At 60.7% G+C, this 24,743-nt stretch overlaps 1 protein-coding gene and 1 pseudogene across 7 annotated transcripts in view; both read right to left on the bottom strand.

Moving 5' to 3' along the window:
• Positions 1-24,743, bottom strand: part of Piezo1 (piezo type mechanosensitive ion channel component 1) — a 49,034-nt gene that overhangs the window by 10,546 nt on the left and 13,745 nt on the right. For 4 of the 7 annotated variants that reach the window (XM_023705177.1, XM_023705182.1, XM_023705180.1 and 1 more), the window contains exons 2-22: positions 13,563-13,658; positions 9,447-9,572; positions 8,693-8,735; positions 8,495-8,618; positions 6,810-6,981; positions 6,489-6,702; positions 6,236-6,407; positions 6,031-6,138; positions 5,858-5,951; positions 5,231-5,331; positions 4,791-5,051; positions 4,213-4,324; positions 3,957-4,141; positions 3,650-3,798; positions 3,379-3,561; positions 3,043-3,167; positions 2,792-2,952; positions 2,508-2,684; positions 2,216-2,341; positions 1,942-2,142; positions 1,375-1,579 (exon numbers count right to left, since the gene is read on the bottom strand). In XM_023705177.1, the coding sequence (XP_023560945.1) occupies positions 1,375-1,579; positions 1,942-2,142; positions 2,216-2,341; positions 2,508-2,684; positions 2,792-2,952; positions 3,043-3,167; positions 3,379-3,561; positions 3,650-3,798; positions 3,957-4,141; positions 4,213-4,324; positions 4,791-5,051; positions 5,231-5,331; positions 5,858-5,951; positions 6,031-6,138; positions 6,236-6,407; positions 6,489-6,702; positions 6,810-6,981; positions 8,495-8,618; positions 8,693-8,735; positions 9,447-9,572; positions 13,563-13,658 (3,135 nt within the window). The remainder of the gene's footprint in view (positions 1-1,374; positions 1,580-1,941; positions 2,143-2,215; positions 2,342-2,507; positions 2,685-2,791; positions 2,953-3,042; positions 3,168-3,378; positions 3,562-3,649; positions 3,799-3,956; positions 4,142-4,212; positions 4,325-4,790; positions 5,052-5,230; positions 5,332-5,857; positions 5,952-6,030; positions 6,139-6,235; positions 6,408-6,488; positions 6,703-6,809; positions 6,982-8,494; positions 8,619-8,692; positions 8,736-9,446; positions 9,573-13,562; positions 13,659-24,743) is intronic. The other 3 variants (XM_023705179.1, XM_023705183.1, XM_023705178.1) reach the window with 2 other exon arrangements.
• Positions 19,731-19,853, bottom strand: LOC111813714 (annotated as a pseudogene).

The raw sequence follows: 24,743 nt of genomic DNA, 5'->3' as shown, positions 1-24,743 counted from the left end.
GGAGGAGGACATACCCCACACAGGCAAGCTGTGTGGACTACTGAGATGGAGCCAGGACATTCGACACCAGCCGTAAAAAGATGCTGACCGCAACGGAGCAGAGGACACCAGGCTTGCAGTGGTGCCCAAGGCCACGGCCCGGCTTATGGGAGACACACAGAGGGATGGTCTCGAGGAAAAGGCCTGGCTCTGCTCTACCAGTGGAAGACAGAAAAAGACAAAGGAGCTGTCCTAGTGGGAGAGGCCAAGAAGGAAGCAGAATGCAGCGCTGTAGACAGGACAACACTGGCGGCCTGGAGACAGCAGAGAGCTCCCTGTCCAGGCGCGTGGCATCATGCCACAATTGCTTTCTTAGTTCTGGGCATTGTCTGGGGATCTGTGAGAGGCTGGCACCAAGGAAAATGGCAACAAGGTTCTGGGAAACTTGGCACCACCTTGGCAGTTCTTTGGTATGTACAGAAAGTTAAAAAGCCAAGGCACGAGGGGGGGCACCTACAGATTTGTGAAAAGGGACGAATCTCGAAAAGTGATGACGACATGCCACTGTATCTTCTCCGGACACCTGAGGCCGCGGCACGCAGTTGTGTCTGGCTGTGTGGCTTGGCCTCAGTCCTCCCCACCCACTGCAGCAGATCTCTCCCCTGGGCACCCAGACCCTACTGCAGCTGCAGCGCCAACAGGGTAGCACGCTTGTGTGTGCCCCGCCACAGGTCAACTCCAGAGAACGTGGACAGAGACAAGAAAGGGGCATAGGGGCCCCTGGCTGACCTAGACCCCTGGGGGCTGGGAAGGAGGGGTCGAGACTGCAGCAGAGCCCAAGCTTCACAAGGAGAAAGCAAGAGGAGGAAGCCTTGCTCCACACAGCAGAGCCACAGCAGCAGCCAAGCCCAGTGTCCCCACTGCTGCACCGCGTGCCACAGGGACCATGGTCCACAATGCTGATACACAGGCAGGCGAGAGAGGTGACCCTGACTCCAGGTGTGGGCCACGCTGGATGGTGCCACCAGGGTAACAGTTTTGCCTTAGTTGTTCCTGGGCAGGGAGAAGAGTGAGTGTTGCGCTAATCTTGGAAGGAGAAGAGTGTTGGGCCAAACAGGAAAAGAAGGGAGGCTCAGGAGATGAGGTCACAGCCTAGTGCACTACAGCTGCGCCAGCACAGCCCACAGGCTGCACTGTCTCAGTGCACACAGGCTGGGTCTGCTGGGGTGGGCAGTGCAGGAACCAGGCCAAGATGAAGCCACATGCCACTTCGCAGTCCACAGCGCACAGCTGGGACATGCCACGCCCAGCAGGTACTCACTGTACACAAGCACCAGCGCTTACCACTGTCCGTGGGGCCAGGACAGACGCTGCTCAGCAGGTGCCAGTACTCACCGACGCACAGGGCTGGGGGCATGCCCAAGCACAGCAGGTACTGGTATAGCAGGAAGAGTGTGAGGAAGAGGCAGTAATTGGGCCAGAAGCGGGCGATGGCCTCGCGGCGCCGGCGGGTCAGGATGGCTACCAACCAGCAGCCGTGTAGGATGACCATGAAGTTCATACGCTGCCCAATCACATTCACAGCCATCAGGAAGCAGATCTGGAGAGGTGGCGGGCATGGGGACAGATTGCCTTGGAAGTGGGTGCCAGCCCACCCAGGGCCCCAGTCTCAGGGCTGCAGATGACAGGAGTGGGGGGCTTAGAGCACCTGCCTGAGCACACGGGGGAGGGGGCAGCAGAGGCTGGACACATCTCAGCACTTATGGGGGAAACTGAGGCTCAGGGATGTGAGGTCCACGGCAGTGAGACACTAACCTCAGACACTGGCCAGCCTGGCTTCTCCTTCCTGCCCTGGGCGTTGTGGCTGGGCTTGCTGCACCCTGCTCGCCCTGAACACACCTACCCTTTCCCTCAGCCTGAGGACGGGCCAGGTACCGTGAGCTGGTTCAGGCCCTGTCTTACCTCCAGCCCAAATTTGTAGAAGAAAAAGTTGATGAAGTACTTGAGGCAGCTGAGCAAGTCCTGGTCGAGCCGTTGGCGGGTGCCATCGGCACACACAGCTTGTGCAGGCAGCGGCGTGTGCTGGTGCTGCCGGCGGTAATGCTCTTGGCCACGGTACACCATGGCCTCAAACACCAGCAGCAGCAGGATCTGCAGGTGGTTCTAGGTGGGGAGGGCCAGAGTCAGCAGGGAGCTAGGTGGGGCCACCCACACTGCCTGCCTAGCCCCAACTCACCTGGATGTAGCCCAGGTTAGGGAAGCCCTTCCGCACCCCGAACCAGTTGGCAGGATCCACTGGGCCTTGATACAGGAGCGACTGGCGGATCTCTGCTGCTTGCAGGTTGGTGCTATTGGGCAGGGGCTGAGAGGACCAGACATTAGCACCAGATCCTGGGCCTACCCCTGGGGGTACCCGTCCTGCTCTGAGCCCATCCCAGAGCTGCCCATCCCAGGCACAGAGCCTGCCAGCCTAGGAGCTGCCTCCGTGGGAAAAGACCTGGCGCTTGAGGGGTGGCCTGGCCATGTACCTCGGTGCAGTTGCTGGCGTAGTCCTGGGGGTTGACCACCTTGAGCTGGTAGAGCATCTTACACACTATGATGATGCAGGTCCACACAGTGGACAGGCAGGAGGCCATGGGCCGGAAGCGTGGGTAGGGCAGGGCAAAGGCCCACAAGACCACTAGCAGGAGGTTCATCACCGACACCTGCAGGGTGGAGCAGCCCATGGGGTGGGGCGGGGACAGGCTCGGCAGGGCCAATGTGCTTTCGAGGAGTGAATGAGGCTTTGGGGTAGCCGGGCCACCCGGCTTACCTCCTTCAGGGCCACCCACACGGTGTACAGAGCTACCAGCTTGAAGATGTGCAGCTCCAACAGGCGGCGCAGGAACACCTGCACTCGGGTGAGGACATCCGAGAAGCTGGCGGCCAGGTCCAGCAGCCGCTCAGCCACTAGGCCCCACTTGCTGGCTGCACCTATGGTGAGGGGGTGGTGGGGAGGGGTCTCAAAATCCTGGAGCTCAGCCTCTCCCTGACCTACCTGGGAAGCCCTGCCATACCCCTCACCTTCAGGGACCTGTGTGGCCTGGCCAGGGCCGTGGGTGTTGAGCTCCTCCTCCCTAGAGGGCGCCTCCTCCTCCTCTTCCTCCTCGGGCTGCTGCAGCAAGGGGTCCTCGCTCACAGCATCCTGCCTGGAGAGCCAAGTCACTGGGAAATGCCACCTCCACCCCTACGTCCCTGCACAGTTCGTGCCGCAGCACAGGCCAGGTGCTCTTGACCCCAACGCCCACGCCACTCCCAGCCCCACAGGTATGAGAAGACATCCCAGGCCTGAGACCCTGGCCCAGTAAGAGCCCAGCCAGGTGCAGTCTACCCAGTCCACCAGCAGGAATTGGGCTGTACCTGTGAGCCCAGCGCGGACGCCGGGTGCCTGGTGGAGGCACGTGCTCCAGGTCGGTGAGCTGCATGAAGGGCCGGTGGAAGTAGTGCAGCTGCAGGATGCAGGCGAGCAGGAAGAAGCCGGGGATGAGGATGCTGGAGAAGAGCTCCGACACGCTGAACTGCTCCAGGCCCAGGTCCCCCAGCCTGGGCAGGCGGGCAGCAGGGCATCAGCACCCAGTGGCAGCTGCAGCTGCACAGGGTGGGCACAGGGAAGCCTGCCCTCCCCACTCACTGCTCATCTGTGAAGCCTGTGAGGTTGCGCCAGTAGGCAGGAAAGTCTTGGAACTGGAAGGTGTAGACAGCAATGAGCACCAGCATGGTGTAGGCCACCACGAACCACCAGAACACTTTGAGCAGCTTCCGCCACAGGCTGTAGTAGACCTGTAGGTGCAGGAGATGAATAAGCCTACCCCAAGTCCCACCCCATGGCATTCAGCCCAGCCCTCCTGGGGACCAGGACACTGAGCCCTGCCCCCATAGTGCCTAGCCCCACCCCACATGCTTCGCCATGCCCCTATGGGACTAGCCCCACCCTGCACCTGGAACAGAGTGAGGCAGAGCAGGAAGAGGAACATGTAGACGATCTTGTAGACCACCAGGCGGCCGGCGAAGCTGACCACGATGAACATGCCGGCGCACACATAGATCCAGTACTTGGCATAAATGCCAGTGACGAGTTCACCCAGGCTCCGGAGCAGCGCCTGTGTCTGAGTGGGCTCTGTGGCTGGTAGGAGGGGTCCACAGTTGCAGGGTGAACCCCAACCCCTACAAACCCCAGCTCTGCCTGCTGCTCACCTTTATCACCCACAGCCACTTCCAGCAGCACCGCAGGCGCCCGGGCCTTCCTCAGCAGCTTCTCCTTCACGAAGCGACGCAGCAGCAGCCAGAAAGTCAGGGTGTAGAGCAGCTATGGGGTGCAGGTGTCAGGGGACCCAAGAGGGGTGGCTACCTTGTGGCCACACCAGTCATGTGTGTTGCACATGGGCTACTCACGGTCTCTCTCACACCAGGCTCACAGCCACCAGGAGTCACAGGGTAACCCACTCCCCCTGAAGACCCTGGCATACTCCTCACACAAGGACACTGGTGACCCAACCAAGCAACACGCATCTTGAGATCCAGGGGCCACATGGGGCGTAACTGAGATGGGTTGGGCAGGACACACACACTTGAACACACAGCACCAACGGCATATCAGCATATCACTTATTCAGTCAATAAACTCTGGACCTGGACTGTGTGAGCCAATAGAGACTTTGTGGTGACTACCACGTATGGCTCCCTCTCCTGGAGTCTCTGCCCAATTAACAGGCAGACAAGGCACCATCGCCCTGCGGTTGGTCAGGCAGTCTCACCCCCAGCATGGGGCTCACCATAGCACCGAGGTCCAGGCAGGGGTAGCGAGTGTGCTCCAGTCCCAGCTGGCGCAAGCTGACAGGGCCCAGGGTGGTGGGTAGTTCAGGCTGCAGGTCCATGGCCCACACATAGCGCAGGCAGCAGAGCGCCAGCCCATACAGCAGTATGAAGGGTGCACACAGGATGGCCAGCTGGTGGCGGCTACGCACTGTCCAGATGAGGCAGGCCCACAGCAGCAGCACAAAGGTCAGCCAGCTGTGGTATGTGATGCTCCACACCTGTGTGGCAGGGGCAGTGTGGGATGGTGGGCAAACAGGTGGCACAGCCACCAGGAGGCAGGGCCCGTGCATAGCACATGTGTGCACCCACACATGCACAGACCCCTGGATGGGGTGGAGATGGGAGAACGGAGGCAGCCTCCCCTCCCCACACCCTCCCCAGCACCGCCATGCCTCACCATCATGGCAATGAGGGCGCACACGTAGCTCTGGCCCATGATGAGATGCCCGAGGCCATGCAGTGGGGACGTCTCTCTTGGCTCAGCCAGCCTGGGATGCACTGGGGGCGGGCAGTGGTCAGCTCCCAGGGGGACACCCAGCGTGCCTCCCCAGCCAGCTCTGAAGCTCGGACAGTGGATGGGCATGGCAGCAGGGCCCGTCCCAACTGTGGTGACCCTGGCCTTGACTCCCAGACCTACTAAGGACTGGGTGCAGGACCGAGACGCCTCCAAAGGTGCCTGCAACTCTGCCTCTTGGAAATCACAACTGACAAGCCTCAGAGTGAAGAGGAAAGCCGTAGAGCAGAGCTGCCGCCTACGTGAAGTGCCCAGCGCAACCATGCCGGGAGCACAGTGGCCTCCTACAGCCCTGCCACCTGCAGCCACTTCCAAGCCAGATTGGGCAGGGGCAGAGCGCCCTGGACACTCTCAAGTCTTAGGACCAGCACCGCCTGGCCATGAAGCTGCAGACTGACACAGGAGTTTGTGGCCACCAGGGGGCAGCCGTGGCTTTGCCCACGGGCCTGTGATAAACTCCCAGGACTGGGGGTTAGGCCCATGCTTAGGAACCCTCCACCTGCGACTCACGGTCACGCGATCGGACAGGGCTCGGGCCAGTCAGGTCATGCATGATGCAGTTCTCGGCCTCAATGTTGGGCTCCACGAATGCGGGTATCATGTGCTATGGGGACACACAGTGAGCTCAGCTTGCCCACCTGTGGCAGAGGAGCCTCCCTGGCCGGGCTGGGCCTGGCACTCACCTGGGTGGCCTCCCCATCCCGCGCGGCCCTGCCCTGGCTCTGGGGACCCTGCTCCAGCTGACCCAGCTCCAGTGCAGGCTCCTCGTCAGCCCCTGCTGCTTCCCTTCTCTGTGGACAGCAGACCTGTGGGTTCAGCCCCAAGCAGCCCTGGCCCAGCGCCCCCTCAGTGGCCAGAGCTGTTGGGTGCTGGGACTGGGGGGCTCACCTGGCTCGAGGGTATCTGCTGCTGGAGCTTCAGGAGGGAGATGAGTGTGTAATATAGCAGCAACAGGACCCCTGGGCTCACGTACACCGGCCAGTCGTGGCTGGTGTTGAGGACCAGCACATGGGGGCTGGAGCAGTTGGTGGGGCCCACGAAGTCCTTAAGCCCAAACACTCTGCCAGGAGACAGCCTGTCATGACCACCTGCCCAGGTTCAGAGCCAAGCCCCAGTCAGGGGCTTGCGCAGGAGCCCTCACCTGGCCCAGAGGCTGGCAGACGGGAACACATCCTGGACAAAGGCTGTCTGGTAGCAGTAGAGGCAGATGAGATGACAGGCACCAAAGCAGCCCACCGTGACACAGAGAGCATTAAGGCCCAGAGGGCTGATGGGAAAATGGCAGGCCCACCAGGTGCAGATGCCCAGGAAGGCCAGCAGGTAAACACTGGAGAGGGCTGAGGGGTGGGCAATGCCTGCAGGGCAAGAGGGACTGGGTCATGACAGGTCACCAGGGAGTTCTAAGAACTGTCCCCTCCCACATGCAGCAGTCAGTACCCACGTGCCTCCCTGCCCCAGGTACCTGCTAGCGCGAGCAGAATGACAGCCAGGGTCCGCCCTGCAGCCACCAGCAGCCAGTGGGCTGTGGCCCGGAGCCGGGAAGTCAGCCATGTCCTGGGCTTGGGGGTCGGTGTGGGGACTCCTTGAAGCCCTGCCAGGGAGCCGGTGTCCACATCCCTCTCCTCACCATCCTGCTGAGGCCGAGGCCGACGCAGGTCAGGCAGTGACATGGAGACTCCCGCCCCAGCCCCACCACCTGGACCCCCCTCCTCTGTCCTCCCCCAAGCCCACTACCCCCCAGCCAGGCATGGGAACCCTGTCGGACTTCTTGAGCACCTGTCCCGGAGCAGGCACTTAGGAAGCAGAGCACACAGTGTGCCCCTTACATGGCCACACTGAGCTCCTGGGCACTCAGGCCACCCCCAATCCCCAGGTCCAGAGGAGACTGAGTGATGAGGGGACCCCAGCACACAGCAGGCACAAGTCACCCAGCCTGAGAGGGCCAGCGTTGGCTGGGTCCCTGCCTGGGGCCGGGAACCTGCTTCCCAGAGTGGCGCTTTTCCCAGGCCCCAGAAAGCCAGGGCATGATGGAAAGAACAGACTGTCGTCAGAGGCCCTGGCCCCAGCCAGCTGCTGCCAGCCTGAGTGCCCAGCTGTGTCTTTGCAAACAGCTGAGGTGGCACTCAACGCCCAGGCTCTGGGGCCAGGGCTGGCCCCTAACCCAGCTCCCAGGGCATATTGCTGTGCAGCAGCAGACTGGCCCCTTAACCTCTCTGAGTCTGTTCTGGCTGGCATAGCCCCACTTGGTCAGTGGATGGGAAAGGTCAGCCAGACAGGCCCAGCCTTCACAGGCTCAGGGCTGGATGGAGACAGGGAGGCCTCAGGAGTGCTGAGGAACAGAGCCCAGAGGCAGGGGACAGGGTGGGAGGCTGGGCCTGGTAAGTGGGCTGACAGGTCCAAGCCCACTGCTTGGAGGCCACAAGGTCAAAAGTGGCCTAGCTGCATTCCCAGGACTGGGCTTGTCCCATCAGACGCCAACATGAGCCAAAAGAGCCTCAGCTGGGGGCACATGGAGCACTAGGGCTGCCTGGGCAGACGTGGGCAGACAGGGAGGCCTTGGTGGGTGCACGAGGCTGGCCTGCTATGCAGCCGCGTGAACCCCTCCCCTCCCCAGGCCCCTCTGGAAGCCAGGGCCCTGTGCCCAGCATGTGCCAGCCGCTGATGAATGGGCACAAGGGCTGAGCCCAGCACCCGCAGGCATGAGCTCTCACACTGGGACACCTGCATGCCATGAATCCTGGCCCAGCCTTGGGCCCTAGCTCTTGGCAGAGGCCAGGCATGGGTAGGGAAGCTGGACACTGGTCATGGGGCGGTAGGGCATGGGGTCTTGCAGAGCTGGTGGGAAAAAGGCTTGAGGCTTGAAGCCCCCACTACCTCCGATCACAGTCCCATGGGTCTCTCGCGCAGTGCGCAGGGCCTGGCCACGCGGTGCTATCCCCCACCCATGCTCATCCCTCCGCTGCATGGCCCCAAGCCCCCAGGCCAGGTGCCAGTCCAGAGCTCAGCAGGGTACGTTCTCATGTGCACAGGAGTGTGTGACAGTGAGCCTAGGGAGGGGACTCTCCTCCTGTACCCCTCTCTATAATCAAGCAGGAAATCTCCACCCAGCAGAAAAAAATGGGTGGCCCTGGAAAGTGTGCCCCGCACCAGGCGCTCCCTTTCACTCCTCCTGCGGTGCCCACACAGGCCGAGGCAGATGGATGACACCACCAGGATGCCCAGGTCGGGGGCCACCAGGCGAACAGCACTGGGGATGTCATTCAGGTCCAGCCTGCAAGGGACCAAGGGTCACAGTCAGCATGGGGCCTGGGGCCATCAGGATGCTGAAGCCAGGCTGGGTCTTACCTTGTGACCCCAATGTATCGAGAGACCTTCTCCCAGAGGCTGCCTGCAGACAGAGCAGGGGACCTGGTCAGAAGAGTGACACTGCAAGGAGCCCCGGAGCACAGGACTCTGGGACGCACTCCAGGGGCGCTTGCAAGGGTTGCTTCTCCTGACAGGGAAACTAAGACATGACCCTGTCGGCCCAGTGGGGTGGCTCACAGCTAGGCGGGATGGTAGCCATTTGTGCTGCTGGGGATGGGGACCAGATGAGTAGGAGCCCAGCTTCAGCCTGGTGGACCAGGCCACAATGCCCCAAACACCAGGAAGACATCGCAGGATGACCAAGAGGGCTTAGCATGACCCCACCTGGGTGGTGGACAGGTCGCGGGGGCTGGTGTAAGCTGCAGATACTGCCAATAAATAGGCATTCAATGTTGAGATGGGGACCAGGGAGCACTCAGGGCCCCCGGCGCCACTGGCTGTGCAGCTCAGCCCCAGTGGGGAGCACGGTACACATGGGGGAGACACTGAGAAGACCTGGTCACTCCCAAGCTGGCTCTGCCCAGCGCAACCTGCAGCCAAGTCATTCCTGGAAGATGTCCCCAGGGCCACCTCGGCCAGACATAAATCTTGGCTGGGGATGGCTCCTGTTAAAAGTGCCTGGGTGGGGCAGGGCATTTCCAAGGCAGGGTCCCGGGTCAGCTGGGACCGGGACACTCCCCACCCCAGGCCAGGTCCCCAGTACCCTGTCCTTGTCCCCGCCCCAGCAACTCACAGCTGGGCTTCAGCAGCTTGTCCAGGCTGGGCACTGTGTGCAGGGTTATCTGGAAAGCCAGGTGTGCCACCAGGAAGAGCAGGCTGAGGCTCAGCAGGGCGCGCAGGAGCCGGACTGCATGCCCTGCTGCAGAGCGAGCAGGTGAGGCTTGCACAGATCTGCTGGGGCACTGCCCAGTGGACGTGCTCTCCCACTATGGCCTGAGACCCATGGCCGGGAGGTGCAGGGGTGGAGCAGGCAGGGGTGCTGTGAGTGTTCTGACCACTGCCACAGCCCTCCCCCAACACAGAGGAGGACGTGGCCAGATCAGAAGAGCACCTGGTCCCAGGTCACACAGTGAGAGGCCAGCAGGACCTGCCCAACAGGCTGGGCCAGCGCAGGAGGGGAAAGACCTGGTTCTCAGAAAAGCAACTTTTCATCTGTGCAGCAGAGATTTGTTCCTGCTGGGCCACCATGGAAAGGAACCAGAAGTAATGCTACCTTGGCAGGCTGGTAGCAAGGGCCTGCGGGGTACCCAGGGATGAGGCTGGGTCTCTCCAGGAAAGGGGGGGTTAGCAGCAGAGGGGTGGGGACAGTGGGGCAGAGATATACCCTGAGCCCAAGGGTACAGAACCCAACAGTGGCAGGAGGGGGGCGCTAGTGCCTGGCGTGGCCCTCACTTCATGGGGAAGCAGTGGTGGCTGGGATCGGGCCACTAAACCACAGGGCCACGGAGCCCAGGCCAGCATGGCCGTGCCCGGCCAGATCTGTGCTCGCCACCAGATGCCATGGCCTTGCTTTGCCCCTGCCAGCCATGCCCCCAGGGCCCGGCTCATCCACAGGAGGCCTTCGCAGTGAGCTGCCCTCACTTCTGCTCCTGTGGGCAATGGGAGCTTGCATGACGCAGGTGACTCATGCCCAGCCAGCAGCTGGTGCTACCCCAGCCCAGCCAACTCCAAGGAGGAAGACCCTGAACCCTCGGGACCAGTGGGCACCACTGCCCGCCTCACATGCTCACAGCAGGGGCTTCCTTGTTTGTGGTTTCTGGGGCATGCTTTGCTGAACCCAGTTAGAATGACCCTCAGGGTCTCAGGCTCCCAGGTGGGCAACACCTCCCTCCCCTGCAGGTCCCACCCACCACACACTCTACTATATGGCTGTCAGGTAGGGGTCTCCCAGGCTGGGCCCCAGCCTCTGCAGCGATGACCTGGCCTTGGGGAAGGCCTGGTACCCAGGGCACTACGATCCCAGGGCCTGGCCAGGCTGGCCTGGGACTCTGGAAACCTCCAAGGGTGAGGCTGCAGCTGGGGGTACCCTCCAGGGAGCAGGAAAGGAGGTCCCTGGGGACTTGAGCTCACCAGAGTGCATGGCAGGGGTGCCACTAGCAGAGGTGGGTGCTGCCTGCACCTCCATCAAGGACCTGACAGGCGCTGCCCACCCAGAGGCTACATGGTGCAGGTACCCAGCCGGAGGGCAGGTGGGTCTGGCGCAGCTGAGGGACATCTCCCTGCGAGCTGCAGGGCCTTGCCGTGCTGGCACGGGGGGCATCAGGGCTGGCACTGACTGCACAGTGGGACTCACTGTGGGGGATGGAGGGTCGGCACAGGGAAAGAAACAGGCGGCACAGTGGACCCAGCAGACGGGAGGGAGCCCGGGGCGGGGCTGCCACCCTGAGAGTGTGCGCCACAGAGTCAAGGGCATGTCCCTCAGCTGAGTGACCCCAGGTGGCTGTGGGGACACCCCCGGCCTACACCTTGATCCTCACCACAAAGCCTTGGAATGGCTATACTCCCCCACAGATGGGGAGAAACAGGCTTGGAGGGTGACGTCCTTTCCTCACTTGGGGACCCATGCCCTCCAGCCACTGCAAGATGCAGGCTGGGCCTACACAGCCTGGACACCCCCCAGCTATGCTGAGCCCCTACACACCCTGAGAAGGGAGCAGGGAGCCCCGCACTGGCCGAGCACTGCTGTCCACACAGCAGACCTTGTTCTGAGCTGCTACCTCCTGGCCTCTGGTGGCCAGGAGGGGACTGTACACAGGGGAGAGGGCAGTCTATGGGTAGACTGTCCACAGGGGAGGGACGGTTCAGGGGGGTGGGGCTGCCCCTGGGGGAGGGTCTGTCCATGGGGGACAGTCTATCCACAGGGAGGGACTGTCCATGCCCCACCCCAGAGGCAGCACACTCTTCCCAGCCATCGCAGAGAAAAGAAGCAAGTCCATGAAGGAGGAGCAGGCCTGCAGGCCCCTGCAACCAATAGGAAGTGGGCTGAAGCATGGACCTCCTGTTCCCTGTGGAGCAGCTGATCCTGAGCCCCTAAAAGTGCCACTTAGCCCGCACACCTCCTGCCCTGTCCTGTCTCCTTGGGGCACCAGCACCCAGCCCTTGAAGGGCTCACACATCATCCAAGTATAGATGTGGCCTTCTAGGGGGCACCAATGCCCAGCAGAGGAAGGGGTATCCATAGCCCTAAAGCCCCCTACATGGAGAAGGTCCAGAGAGGGCAGGGGACAGGGAGGGGTCAAGTCAAAGCCTTTGCCAGTGTCTTACCCATGCCACTCGGGCTGAGCCCTGCACCACTGTGAAACCATGGAGCACGGTGCACCCCAGGTCCTCTGGGCCTCTATGGCTAGGGGGAGGGCTGGTCTTGGATGCCTGGGGGCATCCCAGGATACAGCCTGGTTGTGGTGGTGGCCAGAGGGTGGGGACTCTTCAGGGAGCAGGGAAGGTGGGAGCTTTCCTCCACCCTAAAAGATGGGGGGTAGGGCACTGGCCCAAGAGCTTGCGGCCATCTGGGGCCCAGGCCAGCACTCCCACCCCACAGCCGGGGGTCAGGCTACCGCCTCCATGGGGCCAGCAGGGTACCGTCAGACCTTCCACCAGTGCCTGGCAGCAGCTGCGCAGGCAGGCCTCACACTTTCCTCCCTCCACCCAGAAGGCCCAGGCAGCGTCTGTCCCTGAAGGGCCTCTGAGCAGGACACAGACAGATGGGGGGCCGGGTGAGATGCCTGTCACTGCCACTCTCCCCAGCCCAGCAGTAATGGCCCCCACATGGGATGGGGGGGGGTCATCCAGGTGTCCACAGGCGCTTCCCCCTTACGAGGCCACAGCCTTGCATGCCTCAGCCCATGTCCTGGGAGGTCTCCTCCTGGGGTTCCAGCGGCTCCCCTCACTTGCTTGAGCTGGACCCCCAAAACACCCTCACTGCTTTCTGAACCCCAGAAAGCTAACTATGCCCTGAGGGATGGTTAACAGGGCCCAGTGACCGTTCTGAGGCGCTCTGAGCTGATGGAGCCTCAGGCATTAGGCCAGGGACAAAGGGCCCCGTCTTCTTAAGGTCAGCAATGGGAGGCGTCTCCAGCACAATCTCTGGGCCCTGTGGGCCTCTGACAGGTTAGGGCAGAGTGTGCTGAGGCTGCACACAGCCAACTGGAAAAAGCACACTCCAGGGGATAGAGCCAGGGCAGCGGCACAGGGAAGGACCCTGCTGCCCTCATCAGCCCAGCAGGTCAGGGCCACAAGCCAAGATAGAGGGTATCCCCGGCAGCCAGAAGAGACAAGGAAACCAGTCCCACAGCCTCCCAAGAGAGTGGAGCCGCATACACCTAATGGCCATTTGGGTTCTAACCTCCAGAATAAAGTAGATGCCGGCAACCCAGCACCTCCCAGGAGCATGGGGCAGCATCGGGGCAAAGCCTAGCGCCCTCGAGTCACCCAAGTACACAAAGCAGACACTAGGCACCCCTACAGCGCAGGTGACCAGAGCCCAGGGTCCTCTCCAGAAGCACTACCCCTGCTGCCACAGCCAGCCACGGGACCCATTCCTACTCCCACCCCATGGGAGGCACCCAGGTGGGGCAGCAGTTGGTTCACTCCCAAATCCAAAGGCTCTCAGGACACAGGAGCAAGACGCATCTCCACTAGGGTAGGGGCCTGGGCTTGCACACTTGCTATGGCTTCTGGAGGGTAGGTGGTGACAGTCTGGGGGGACTCACCACCCGTCCTGTCAGCTCAACACACCCAGGGACAAGCGATAGGTGGGAAGGATTCGGAGCGAGCTGCATCTCCAGCAAGAAAGGAAGCTGAATCCTGCTGGAGGCTGCACTCCTGCGCCAAGTACCCAGCCCAACCTTACCTTTTACGCTGTTGCACGCAGGGCCGGGCAACCAGGGCAGAAGCAGCAGGACCAGCAAGTAGACCAGTGAGAGCGCATTCACACGCACCAGGGCGGCTGTGGGGAGACAGCAGCTCAGCTCTGTGGCCCACAAGTGCAGCCCTTGTCCCACTCCTCCAGCTTGTGAGGACATGGCACCCTGTGGGGGTCCTTGGACAGGGAGTCCACATTGCCATTGCTGGGCATCCTGTGCCCACAGTGACCTCAACAGCCTGGCTAAAGTGTGTGCACACGTCCCTCGCAGGGCAGGGCAGGCACTGTGCTTGCCATGATGGCCAGGGTGTAGGAGTGATCGTGATCCTCTCCACAGTGCGTACCACCAGCCCCGGTTTTGGTGGCCAAAGCAGCACACCTGGGGTTCCAGGCCAGTGTGGATGCGGTACCAGGGCAGGGCACTTGCCAGGTAGGCACTTAGACGGCCGAGCTAGCTCCTCAACCCCTAACTTGCCTTTCACTTCTTTGATAGTCTTGAGAGAGGGTCTTGTGGCTTCCCACAGCATCCTGACGCTGGCTATGTGACCTGGACTGGCCTTGAGCTCAACCTTCTGGTCTGCGCCGCCGCGCCTGGCCTTTGCTCCCTCAGCACACAGGCCCTGGCTGCTTCCTCACTGGGCTCCAGGAACTCCTGCCGGAGGAGCCATGGCCACACAGCACCACGCGTCCGTCCTAGAACCTTGATCCCACTCTTTCCTGACTGTACAGCTTGCAGCTGGGCTTCCCACCTCTGGGCCTAAAGGTCCAGCCGAGAGTGGGCCAGGTGGCCAGGTCCCTGGGACGCAGTGCGGCATCCTGCCCACCTCTCACAAGGCCAGGGCAAGGTGACTGAGCCTGGCCTCATGCCAGGGCAACTGAGGCCCACTTGGCTCTCCTAGGGTGCAGGGAGACCACACGCTACTCCCCCCAGGACCCCCAGCTGCAGCAGTCTCAGGAGCCTTGACACCCTAGCCCAGGGGAGCAGGGTGTGGCTTGTGCGCACTCACTGGAGCCCTGAGCCTTCCTGGACACCAACTGGTAGCTCAGCCTGCACCCAGCAGAGGGAGCATCACCCTTCTCTGTCCACCAAGAAGCTTGGGCCCAGAGGTGCTCTCCTTGGGGTTGTCCCATCACTCTCCGCCCTGCATACCCCATGTGTGAGGACCACAACACTGTCATGGGTCTGACGTTAGCCAGCCAGACTTGGGAACAGGAGTGGGTCCCAGGACAGTTCCTCGGGGGGAGGGGACAGGCCAGGTGTGTATTCTAAACAGGCCAGGCAGGTCACTTTCTGTAGGAACCAAGGGTCACAGAAGCAGCACAGGCCTGGGGACAGGGTTCTGTGCAGACAGACGTCCCACCCAGGGACAGCCTCTGTCTGCCCCAGGTCTCTGGGGGCCCCAGTCACAGCAGGATTCCTGTTCTAGAGGGTGGTGCTAAGGATGTTGCTGGGTCGTGCTTGCCCTCTGCCTTGCAAGCCCCCACAAGGGTCTCATCAATCAGCTGAAGTTCCCAACAGTTACACATATTCATAACAAAAAAGCGATCTGCTGAGCCCAAGAGGCAGGGGAGATGCAGCTGCCACCTGCCACCAGGGCCAACCCAGCCCAACACCTAATTCTTGTGCCAGCCAAGCGAGGGTTTCTCCAGCCAGGAGATGTCCACATGCCCACCTACTTGTACACCCTCTCACCTGTCCATCCACCCCATTCACCTGCCCACCCTTCCACCCCTTCCACCTGTCCACCTGCCCACCTATCCACATGCCCACCCATCCACGTCCCACCCGTCTACCCATCCACGTCCCACCAGTCTGAGTGACTTTCTCCCAAGGACCAACGCTGCAGGTCCCCACATGTGCTCTGTGGGGAGCCCGTGACATTGAGCAGGTCACAGGCGCTGGGAACAGTGACTGAAGCTTGTGGCTGGGCCCTGGAGGCTCCTGGGGGAGACGTAAGCTCACTCCTCAGCTGGCGCCATCCAGAGACCAGAGGCTGTGAGGAGCCTGAGACCCCGTCACCAAGACGGGAAAGGCTGGCACAGGGCACCAACATGTGAACGCGCTTAAGCCAGTGTTGACAGCACTGGTGCAGGTGGATAACCAGGAGGCCCCCAAAGTCTGTGAAAGGCTCCAGAAGCTGGGCTTGCAGCTGTGGGGTCAGGACTCATCTAAGCTGTATGTGGCTGACAACAGGGAGGCAAGTTCGGGGAGCAGCTCCGGGGCCCCTCATCTACCTGCAGGGGTGAAGGAACCTTTCAAAAACTGTGTTTGCTGGAAATAGAAGGGAGATGGGGGCACTGCTCCTGCACTGGGGGCCTCATCATTAGGGCCCAGGCCCCCGGGGGGTGTCACTGGCACCCTGGGGTTCCACTCTTCATTCCTCCCTTCACTTGTTCCATACAGGGCAGGCCACACACCAGGCAGTGAGGCCACTGAGGCTCGGAGGGTGGGGTGAGGGACGAGCAGATCATGGGCTGGCTGGGCACTGGGGCAGTCCTGGCCAGCCCCCCTAACTCACGTCCTACCATCTACCCTAAGAGAAGGCTGGCACTGAGCTGGTGGGCAGTGCCCAGACAGCCTCAGATACCAGCCCTGGGGGCCATGCAGGAAGCCAGGCCTGGATTAGCCCTGGTTGGGGGATCTCACCCTAACCCTGACCTCAGGGCATCAGGAGGAGGGTGAAGCAGGACGCCAGTCACTGGGCCAGCGTGGGGTAGGGCCGAGTGGCCCATGCATGGTCCCCATCTTTCAGGTGAGGACACAGAGCCTAAAGGGCCAAGGGCTGGCAGCATGTGGCTGGGACCCCCTGCCCCTGGACGGGTGCCTCTAAGCACATTCCTTGGGGTCTTGAACAGGAGGGGCAGGTGGCAGGGATAGCTGGGGGTCTGTGCCTTGACCCTGGCCACCACTGGGCAGACAGGGAAGGATCCTGCTGGAGATCCGTGGGGACACAGGCTCGGGGGAGGGGCCAAGCTTGCTGTCCTCGCAGGGCCACAAGCTATGACCTCACACATAGCCTTTCATGAGCCTGGGACAACAGCTGGGTCAGGCAGTAAGGGCAACTGCAAACCAAACCTTCCGGGATGCCCACCCACAGTTGAGGAATGAGGACAGAGTGGTACCTCTCAGAGCGGGCAAGTGGAGGCAGTGGGACAGGTCACCCCCCAGGCGCGTGACCTGGGGCTGGCTGGCATTTGTTCTTAGCTAGGCAGGCAGGAAGGAAGCCAGCCGCGGGTCACAGGTGCCACACAGCATAACAGGACCAGAGGCCACTCCTTGGAGGCTGGTCAGCATATGGCAGACCCCACGGTGGACCCAGGGCCCTGGCGAGGGAGGCACAAGGCACCGTGCTGTGGTGCCCACTGGAGATGGAGTGAGGCTGCCTGGAGTTTGTGTTATGGCGGCACCCACGAGGGCCAGGATCAGTGCCTTTGCTTCACAGACAAGGACAAGTCTGGGACGAATGTGTGCAAGGCCCTTCTCTGCAAGAAGGAGGCCACGGAGGTGCAAGGCTACCTACGTCTGTGTTGACAGAGCAGAGGTCGCCCTGGGAGGGTCACCCACTTGCACAAGGGAGCCCAGGCTTGGCATGAGACCAGGGATGAGTCCCTGGCATGGGACATTACACACAGGGCACCGAGGTCTCAGGATGGAGGGGTTGGGGCGCCAGTCCCCAAGGCCACAGTCTTTAGGCCAGGACTTCTGCCTGGGGCCTGAGCATCCAGGCCTGTAGCAGCAGGGAACACTGGGGAGACAGGAGGGGGGGAACACCATGCAAGGAGAGCTCTGCCACCAAGAGGCCACACACCAGGCAGGGAGCACAAGGCCCAGGCAGTGGCACCTTCAGTAGGGGCAGGAAAGGCCTGGAGCAGCCAATCTCAGAAACTGAGGCTCGAATCCTACCTCTGAGCAGCACAGTGGAGACCAGGCTAGGACAGAGGCCAGACGTGGGCCAGGCCGCAGCAGCCTCTCCCCCACTCCTCCCATCACCAGGAAATCTAAGGACACCAGGTAATTGTTTTCTTCCAAGAATGAAAATCAGGCCAAGAGTGGTGGCCCGTGCCTGCAGGCACTCAGGAGGCTGAGACAGGAGGGTGGTGGAGAGTTCAAGGCCAGCCTGGGCTACAAAGTGAGCTCAAGACCAGCCAGAACTGCATAATGAGACCCTGTCTCAAAAAGGCGGAAGAAATCATGGACACTTATTTCCACTAAGAGCGCAAAGCACGTGATGCTGAGCCCAAGCAAGCCTCGCTACAGAGCCCGCACAAGGGTTCTGAACAATTCGCAACAAACCCTGGCCAAACCTCAACGCCCCACTGGCCCCTCATAGGGAGAGGCGATATGTGTGTGTGTGTGTGTGTGTGTGTGTGTGTGTGTGTGTGTGTGTATTACCGGGGATTGAACTCAGGCAAGCACTAATGACTCCTCTGAGCTATCTCCCCAGGCCCCAAGGCAATGTATTTCAAAGAATGCTTTGCTAATAAACTGTGGAAACAACTTTCTTCACACGGGAAACAAGTGTCAGTTGTGTCCTGCCAGCCCAGCACCACACCTCCACCGCAGCCCGGCTGCGTCTTCAGCTGCTGGCCCCGTGTTCAGGCTGAGGGCGCGGGCCATGGCCATAGCCCACGGGACACCGCACGTGTCCTCTGTCCCCCATCTCACACTCTGCAGGAGCCCAGCCCCAGTGGATTCTGAAAATGTGATCACGACAGGCAGCGAGCACGCCCCCAAAGTCTCACTCACACTTTTATTTGCCTATTAACGGCTCCAAATATGGGTCACGAGGCACTGTAGGACTCCAGAGTTGAGAAGCTGCCTTGGGAAGTGTGGACAGAAACAACGCCGAAAACCTAGCAGTTCGTACAGCTTAAAACTCCTTGAAGACACACGGAGGCCTCTACGTTTTTATTTAATGGTAGGCACTGAGACAATTCTGAGAGCATTACTAAGTACACTTAGTATGAAATCAATATTATCAACAGAAACTGAAACTGGCAATATTCTGGGTCACAGTAAAAGCTTTTCCCAAGAATACTTTTAGAGTTCAATGTTCATTATTCTTTATAGTAAAAAAATGAATTCTTTTTTTCTTGTTGTTTGAGACAGGGTCTTGCTATGCAGTTCAGGCTGGCCTCAAACTGACAATCCTCCTGCCTCAGCTTCCCGAAAGCTGGAATTACAGGCATGCAGCACCACACCTGGCTGGAAATTCTTAATTTAAACAGAATTCTTAAGATAAAGCTTTAAAGAAAAAAGACAAAGTTTTGCTTAGGTGTGGAGCGCCCTATACTCCCAGCCCTCAGGGGTAATAGGCCCCAGGACCATAAATTCCAGCCCAGCCCAGGCAATCTGTGGTTTTAGTAAACTCTGTCTCAAAATTTAAAAGTAACAACAGGCTAGGGATATATCTCTGTGGGAAGTCCCTAGGTTTAATCCATGGTATTGCAAAATGAAAATAAAAACAAAAAAACTTTGCAGCCTTTTTTTTTTTTTGGTGGAACCAGGGATTGAACTCAGGACCTTGTGCTTGCCAGAGAAGTGCTAATTCCACTGAGCCATCTCCCCGGCCCCAGCCTACTTTTATAGCACATATACTAAATAGAATATATTTTACCGGAAAAACCCCCAAGCCGTAAGACCCCAGACTTTGACCACTCTTCTGCTTGCACAGGAAGAGGGCTTGGAGGCAGCCGTGAGTTGCTGGGGGCGCCCTTGCCCGCCCTCGCCCTGGGCTCATCGCCCTCTGGTGCTCCCATCCCACTGTTCTTGCTTTCATTTATAGTCCTTTTTTGGCTCTAGGGACCAAGCGCAGGCCTTTGCGCTGAGCCCTACCCTCGGCTCTTTCAAGTTTTAAGGCAGAGTCTTGCCAACTGGCCCAGGCGGGCCTGAACTTTCCATCCTCCTGCCTCTGTGCTCAGGTTCCAGGAGTGGGTCCCAGCCCCTGGCTAGTGTGCCCTCGTTTGCACTCTGATTTGAGCAAAGGCGATGCCCACTTGTCCAGGGAAAAAGCAGGAACACGATGAACACACAGTACAGAGGTGAATGTTCCTGGTATATACTGTCAGTTCTTTCTTTTTTTTTTTGTATTTTAGGGAAGAGTCCACAGCATGTCCAGGGTCTCACTACTCGATTGGACTTGTAGTGATCTGCCTGTTTACAGCCTCCCAAGAGCTGGGATTACAGAAGCACCACCTCGCCCAGTCTCAGGAATGGATAAGCCTCGCCCTGGGAAAACCACCTTCACGATCACGGTCTCTCCCCTGCCAGGTAAATATCATGCCCAGTTTCAACTGCTGTCTCAGCCATGCCCCAGGGGAAGGGGTGGCATGGCAGGCCGGGGATCGAACCCCGGCCCTTGTGGCTGCTTGCAGGTGCCTTAATTCACGAAGCTATCTAGTCAGTCCTGTATCAGGCAGTTCTGTCTTTTTACTGAAGCTGAAATAGGAAAATCAGAACATAAAAAATGAGAGCGGCCTGGCCAGCAACCAGCACCCTGGCATCTCTATCCCTGGAAGTGCAGAGGGCCGCTAGGCAGAGAGCAGCGCATGCAGGGAGGATGCTCCGAGGGCCCTGTGCACCCCATGGACTGTTGGTCCTGCCTCTCCCCTGTGCAGCCAGCTGAGCACAGTGACACCCACAGCTCTCAGGAGATGCAGGCCCCTCTGCTCGCCCAGTAGTCACAGCCTTACTTTGAGCCCCCCGGCATAGGAAGGGGCTCCTGTCCTCGGAGAAGTCCCAGTCCTGTCTGTCACAGCCTCAGCCTGGTACCTGCGCCCCGAGGCCCACAGCTCCTCCTGGCTGTGAGGGCAGCAGGGTCTGAAGTCACATAGCCCCATGCTACCCTGGGGTCCCAGAGAAATGTGGGCCTGGACATGCAAGAGGGGTCCCAGGCCCACTCCCCGGAGCTGCGCATGTGGGAACAGCCCTACGGCCAGCACAGCGAGGACGTGGGCAGTGCCCTTTACATGGGCACCCACAAGTTACTACCATGGAGCCAAGTCCCAGCCCACCACTATCCAGGCAACCACAGCCAACGCCAGTCCTGTCCTGTGGACTCAGCCACTAAGAGTTACACGTGCCCCCCTCTCACCAACTGCTAGTTACACCTGGGCCTGAATCATGGGTCATGAGAAAGCAAAGATTCCCTTTTTGCAAAAACTACAATTAAAACAAAAACCAGCAGGATACAGTGGGGCATGTCGGTCATTGCTGTTACTTGGGAGGCTAAGGCAGGAGGATCACCAGTTCCAGCACAGTCTGGGCAAATTAGGTAGACCCAATCTCAAAAAAAGCACAAGAGGGCTGGGGCTGGAGCTCAGGCTTTGCACGCCCCACAATGCTGGGACGGGGAGCCTGCTGGCCCAATCTGGGTAAATGTGCCACAGGCGGGGGCAGATCCGAGGGCTGAACCTCCTTGCACCAGGCCTGGTCCTTCCCCATGTGGCCCTTTGCTTCAAGGTCTGCATCTGCATGGCTCTGGGATTGTTAAGAAGGAACCAAGACTGGCAGAAACAGCTGGGAAGCAGTGGGGACAGCAGGTCACCTCACAGAGGGGTCAGAGCTGGAGCCAGCCCCACCATGTGGCTCTGAGAGGCAGGCCCAGCCCAGCTGCCCCAGGTCCCTGGTGGGATCCAGCCTCTTGCTGCCCTGACTGCTCCATTCAGGGCCAGTGGAGCCCAGAGACAGGGATGGGGCAGCCAGAACCCCCGTGACAGCTGCAGCTGGGGTCCTGGCCCTGTGCCTCCAGCTGCCGCAGCCCGATGCTCCCTGCCTTATTTGGCCCAGGCCAGAGCCATAAACACTGCACTGGGCCCCGCCAGGGGGTGGGGCGGCCAGGGCAAGGAGGAAGCGCAGGGGGCATGGGGCTGCCTGTTCTTCCAGGAAGGCCACACCGGCTCCCCCAGCAGGCAGGGGCTGAAACTGATCCAAACCCAGACCAAAGGTTTGGTCTGCAGAGGCTGCACTCTCAGCCCCCCGGAGGATATCCTGCCCCATTATCTGACACCCCTGGAGGATACCAGCCCCGTGTGCACTCTATTTTCTGAGCAAAGCCCTCCAGGGCTCATGCCCAAGGCCCTTCACTGCGGGGGTCTCAGAGCCCTCGGTGACCTCCGTGCTGGCCACAGCCATGTCAGAGACTCAGCCTGCAAGCCCTGTGCATTGCTGATGGGGCCAGAGAGGGGTGTGGGGAGCCTTCACAGGGGCTGTGGTCTCAGAACACTGCAGTTGGCAGAGCTCTGAAAGCCTCAGACCTCTCATTCCACAGAGCAGAAAACCAGGCTCCTGGGAGAAGGTCAGCAACAGGCGGCGGCCAGAAGAGGGGCCGAAGGAGTGTGGCGATGGACTGGGGCCACCGGAGGGGCTCACAGGAGCTGCCCTGTGCACTAGGACACAGCACGTTACCTACTTGGGGCCCGGCCAGCAGCCCCAGGCTCAGGTCCCAGGGGAGCATTTAATTAGCACAAGTGATGTGTGGGAAACGCGGTTTTACGCTCCTCTGACCTGCACAGGGAGGTCATGACAACCTGGCTCCTGGCTGCAACATGGCCCCATGGACACAGCATGTGGCCATGGCCAGAGATGGCCCGGCATAGCCGGACCCGATGAGGAGGGCACGTGGCACGCGCAGTGGCCCTCAGAGAGCCAGGCCATTCCTCTCGGCTCCTCTCAGCCACAGAAGGGCCAGCAGGGCCGTGGCAACTCAGGGTGGCAGTGCTGCATACTGGGAGGGCACAAGATGGGGATGAGACTGTCATCTTCCAGTCCCCAAATGTGAGCCAAGGGACTCGGGCAGAGACACAGGTACAGGGTGGGGGGAGGACATGGTGGGGTCTCCCACGAGGGTTGTCAGACCCCCCATCACAGCCTCTTCAGGACCCAGGACTTGGGGAGAGGTCAGAGTACCCAGTGAAGCCCCTCCCAGCAGAGGCTGGGCTCCCCACAACAGCTAAGTCCCCAGCCCCTCATGGCTCTGGCCGTCTCCCCAAAATCAGCCGCAGCTGCCTGTCGTGTGGAGGCCTCGACATCCCTGGTACCACCACAAGGACCCTGGACTCCAGTGCACAAGCTCTGCGCTGTGTCTCTCCAGCCCCACAGGATGTGCACTGGGGCTTATCCGGCCACCAGCATCCTGTGCTTTGTAGGGGAAGAGGGGAGGCTGGATGGAGCCCCTGTTGTGGTGCTGACCCCAGGCCCAAAAGGTCAGCCCTGTGCGCTGCCGACCCAGCCTGGCTGGGAAGGACTGGCCAACAGCAGAGCCAAGCCGGGCCCTTCCTGCAAACTGAGGCCCTCAGGCAGCTAGCTTGGACCCAGCCTCACAGCGGCACAGGGATGGCGCCGGGGCAGAGGACACCCGGATCTCCAGGGAGTGAGTCATTCTCCCGGTGCCCAGCTGTTGAGTCGGCAGCCAGCAGGACTGAGCCACATGGGGAGCAGCAGTCTCGGGCAGGAAGCAGCTACCGACCCCAGCCCTATCACAGCGCTGCCTGGGCCCTGGTGGGCAGGGTTCATCAGGACCAGTGTGCTAAGGTGGGGCTGGTGGGAGCCCTGCTGCTCAGAGACCCCAGGCTCTTCCTCCAGAGAAAACGGAGACTGGGCCTGCCCCTCCTGGGGGACTGAGGACTACAACAAGGCAGAGATGATGGGGAGTCAGAGTGTGTGCACCCCACACTCACCAGGGCCGGCTCAAGGGGCAGGGCTAAGTAAGGGTCCCCTCACAGCAGCACAGGTAACTGACCACAACAGACAGCACATTCCAGAGCTTCCTAGCCCAATAGGGCTGGTAGGAAGCCTGAGGTAAACAGAGTCGCCCTCCACCTGCAGCCTCCACCCACGCATTCCAGGCTGATGGAGGGCAGGATTCCGAGGGTCAGCCCCTCCCTGTGCAGCACAGGAAAGACACTGCCCAGGGTTTCCCCCAGGTGTACACAGCCTCTCACCCCAAAATGTCCACCTGAGCCCAGGCTGCATGTGAAGCTCAGCCCCCAGCTCCTCACTCGGCAGGAGCCTGTGGAACCCCAGCACCTGGTCCATGTCCCTCAGCCTTAGGGCCTGGCCACTCCTACACAGGCCGGTAGAGGCTACAGAGGTGTGACCCAGAGCTCCCCGAGGGTGCTAGGCTGCTGGATGAGGACAGGCCCTGATCCTGCCATGCACTCGCAAGCAATAAGCACAGTTACTTCTCAACATTTATGCATGGTGGGCCGAAGACCCCGTGGATACCAAAGCCTGCCATGCTCAAGCCCTTGCACTGGCCTGTCAACTCTGGGAGGCTGGAGCAGGAGGGCAGGAGGAGCACAAGTCCTAGCACAACCCAGGATGTAAGCTCCAGTGTCACCCTGTGTCACCGTGAAAATCATAGAAGGGCTGGGGATGGCGCCCCGTGGGACAGCAAAGCACAGGTGCACATGTTTCCCCGTGCACCAAAGTCCCCTCGGATGGCACACGGTGGAAATGCTGGGTAGACAGTGCTGGACTGCGCACACAGCCCGTGAGTGCTGGGGGACACAGCCGCCATGGACGACAGCACAGTACCCACGCGCTGTCCAGGGAACAGAGCTGGGTGATGGGCAGGTGGGCACGGATCCTGTCACTGACAGGCTCAGCCCCATGCCTGGAGCTCAGCAGCTCAACCTTCAGAGGCAGGACCTGTGGACATGGACAGGGCAGGGGCCTGTGGCCAGCTGGTTGTGCAAAGAGCCCGTGCTGAGAGTCCAGTCCTGCCCTGGAGCAGACAAGCTGGGGCTCAGGAACATGACGGTGTCAAGTGAAGGCTCCGGGGCGCTTCGGCTGGTGGCAGAGCACAGACTGGAGAATCCAGGAGGGCCACGTCAAGGCAAAGGCCCAGGGCTGAGCCCGCAACTGGCAAGCCTCGCAGGGAGACCTGGTCCCCTTGGGCACATGGCCATGTGAGCTCCAAACATCACCACCCTGTGAGCTGAGGTCCTCAGAGTGGGGTTCCTGGGAATACAGCATGGCAGCCCGGGGGGTGGGCGGCCTAGGGCTCAGATACCCAGGGCTGTGCCCTCCGAGGGGAAGCAGGTGGCTAGTGGAGGGCTCTGTGCTTAGAGGGTACGGGGACACTGCCTTTGCTAAGCCACGTGGAGAGGTGCAGGGGGCATGCTGTCCTCCCCCCCCCCCCAGGGCTGAGTGAGATGGTGATTGAG

This window comes from Octodon degus, unplaced genomic scaffold, assembly GCF_000260255.1.
Source record: "Octodon degus isolate 3935 unplaced genomic scaffold, OctDeg1.0 scaffold00215, whole genome shotgun sequence".
NCBI lineage: Eukaryota > Metazoa > Chordata > Mammalia > Rodentia > Octodontidae > Octodon > Octodon degus.
Note: the sequence above shows the minus strand (reverse complement) of the source record. Positions and strands in the feature narration are given on the sequence as shown.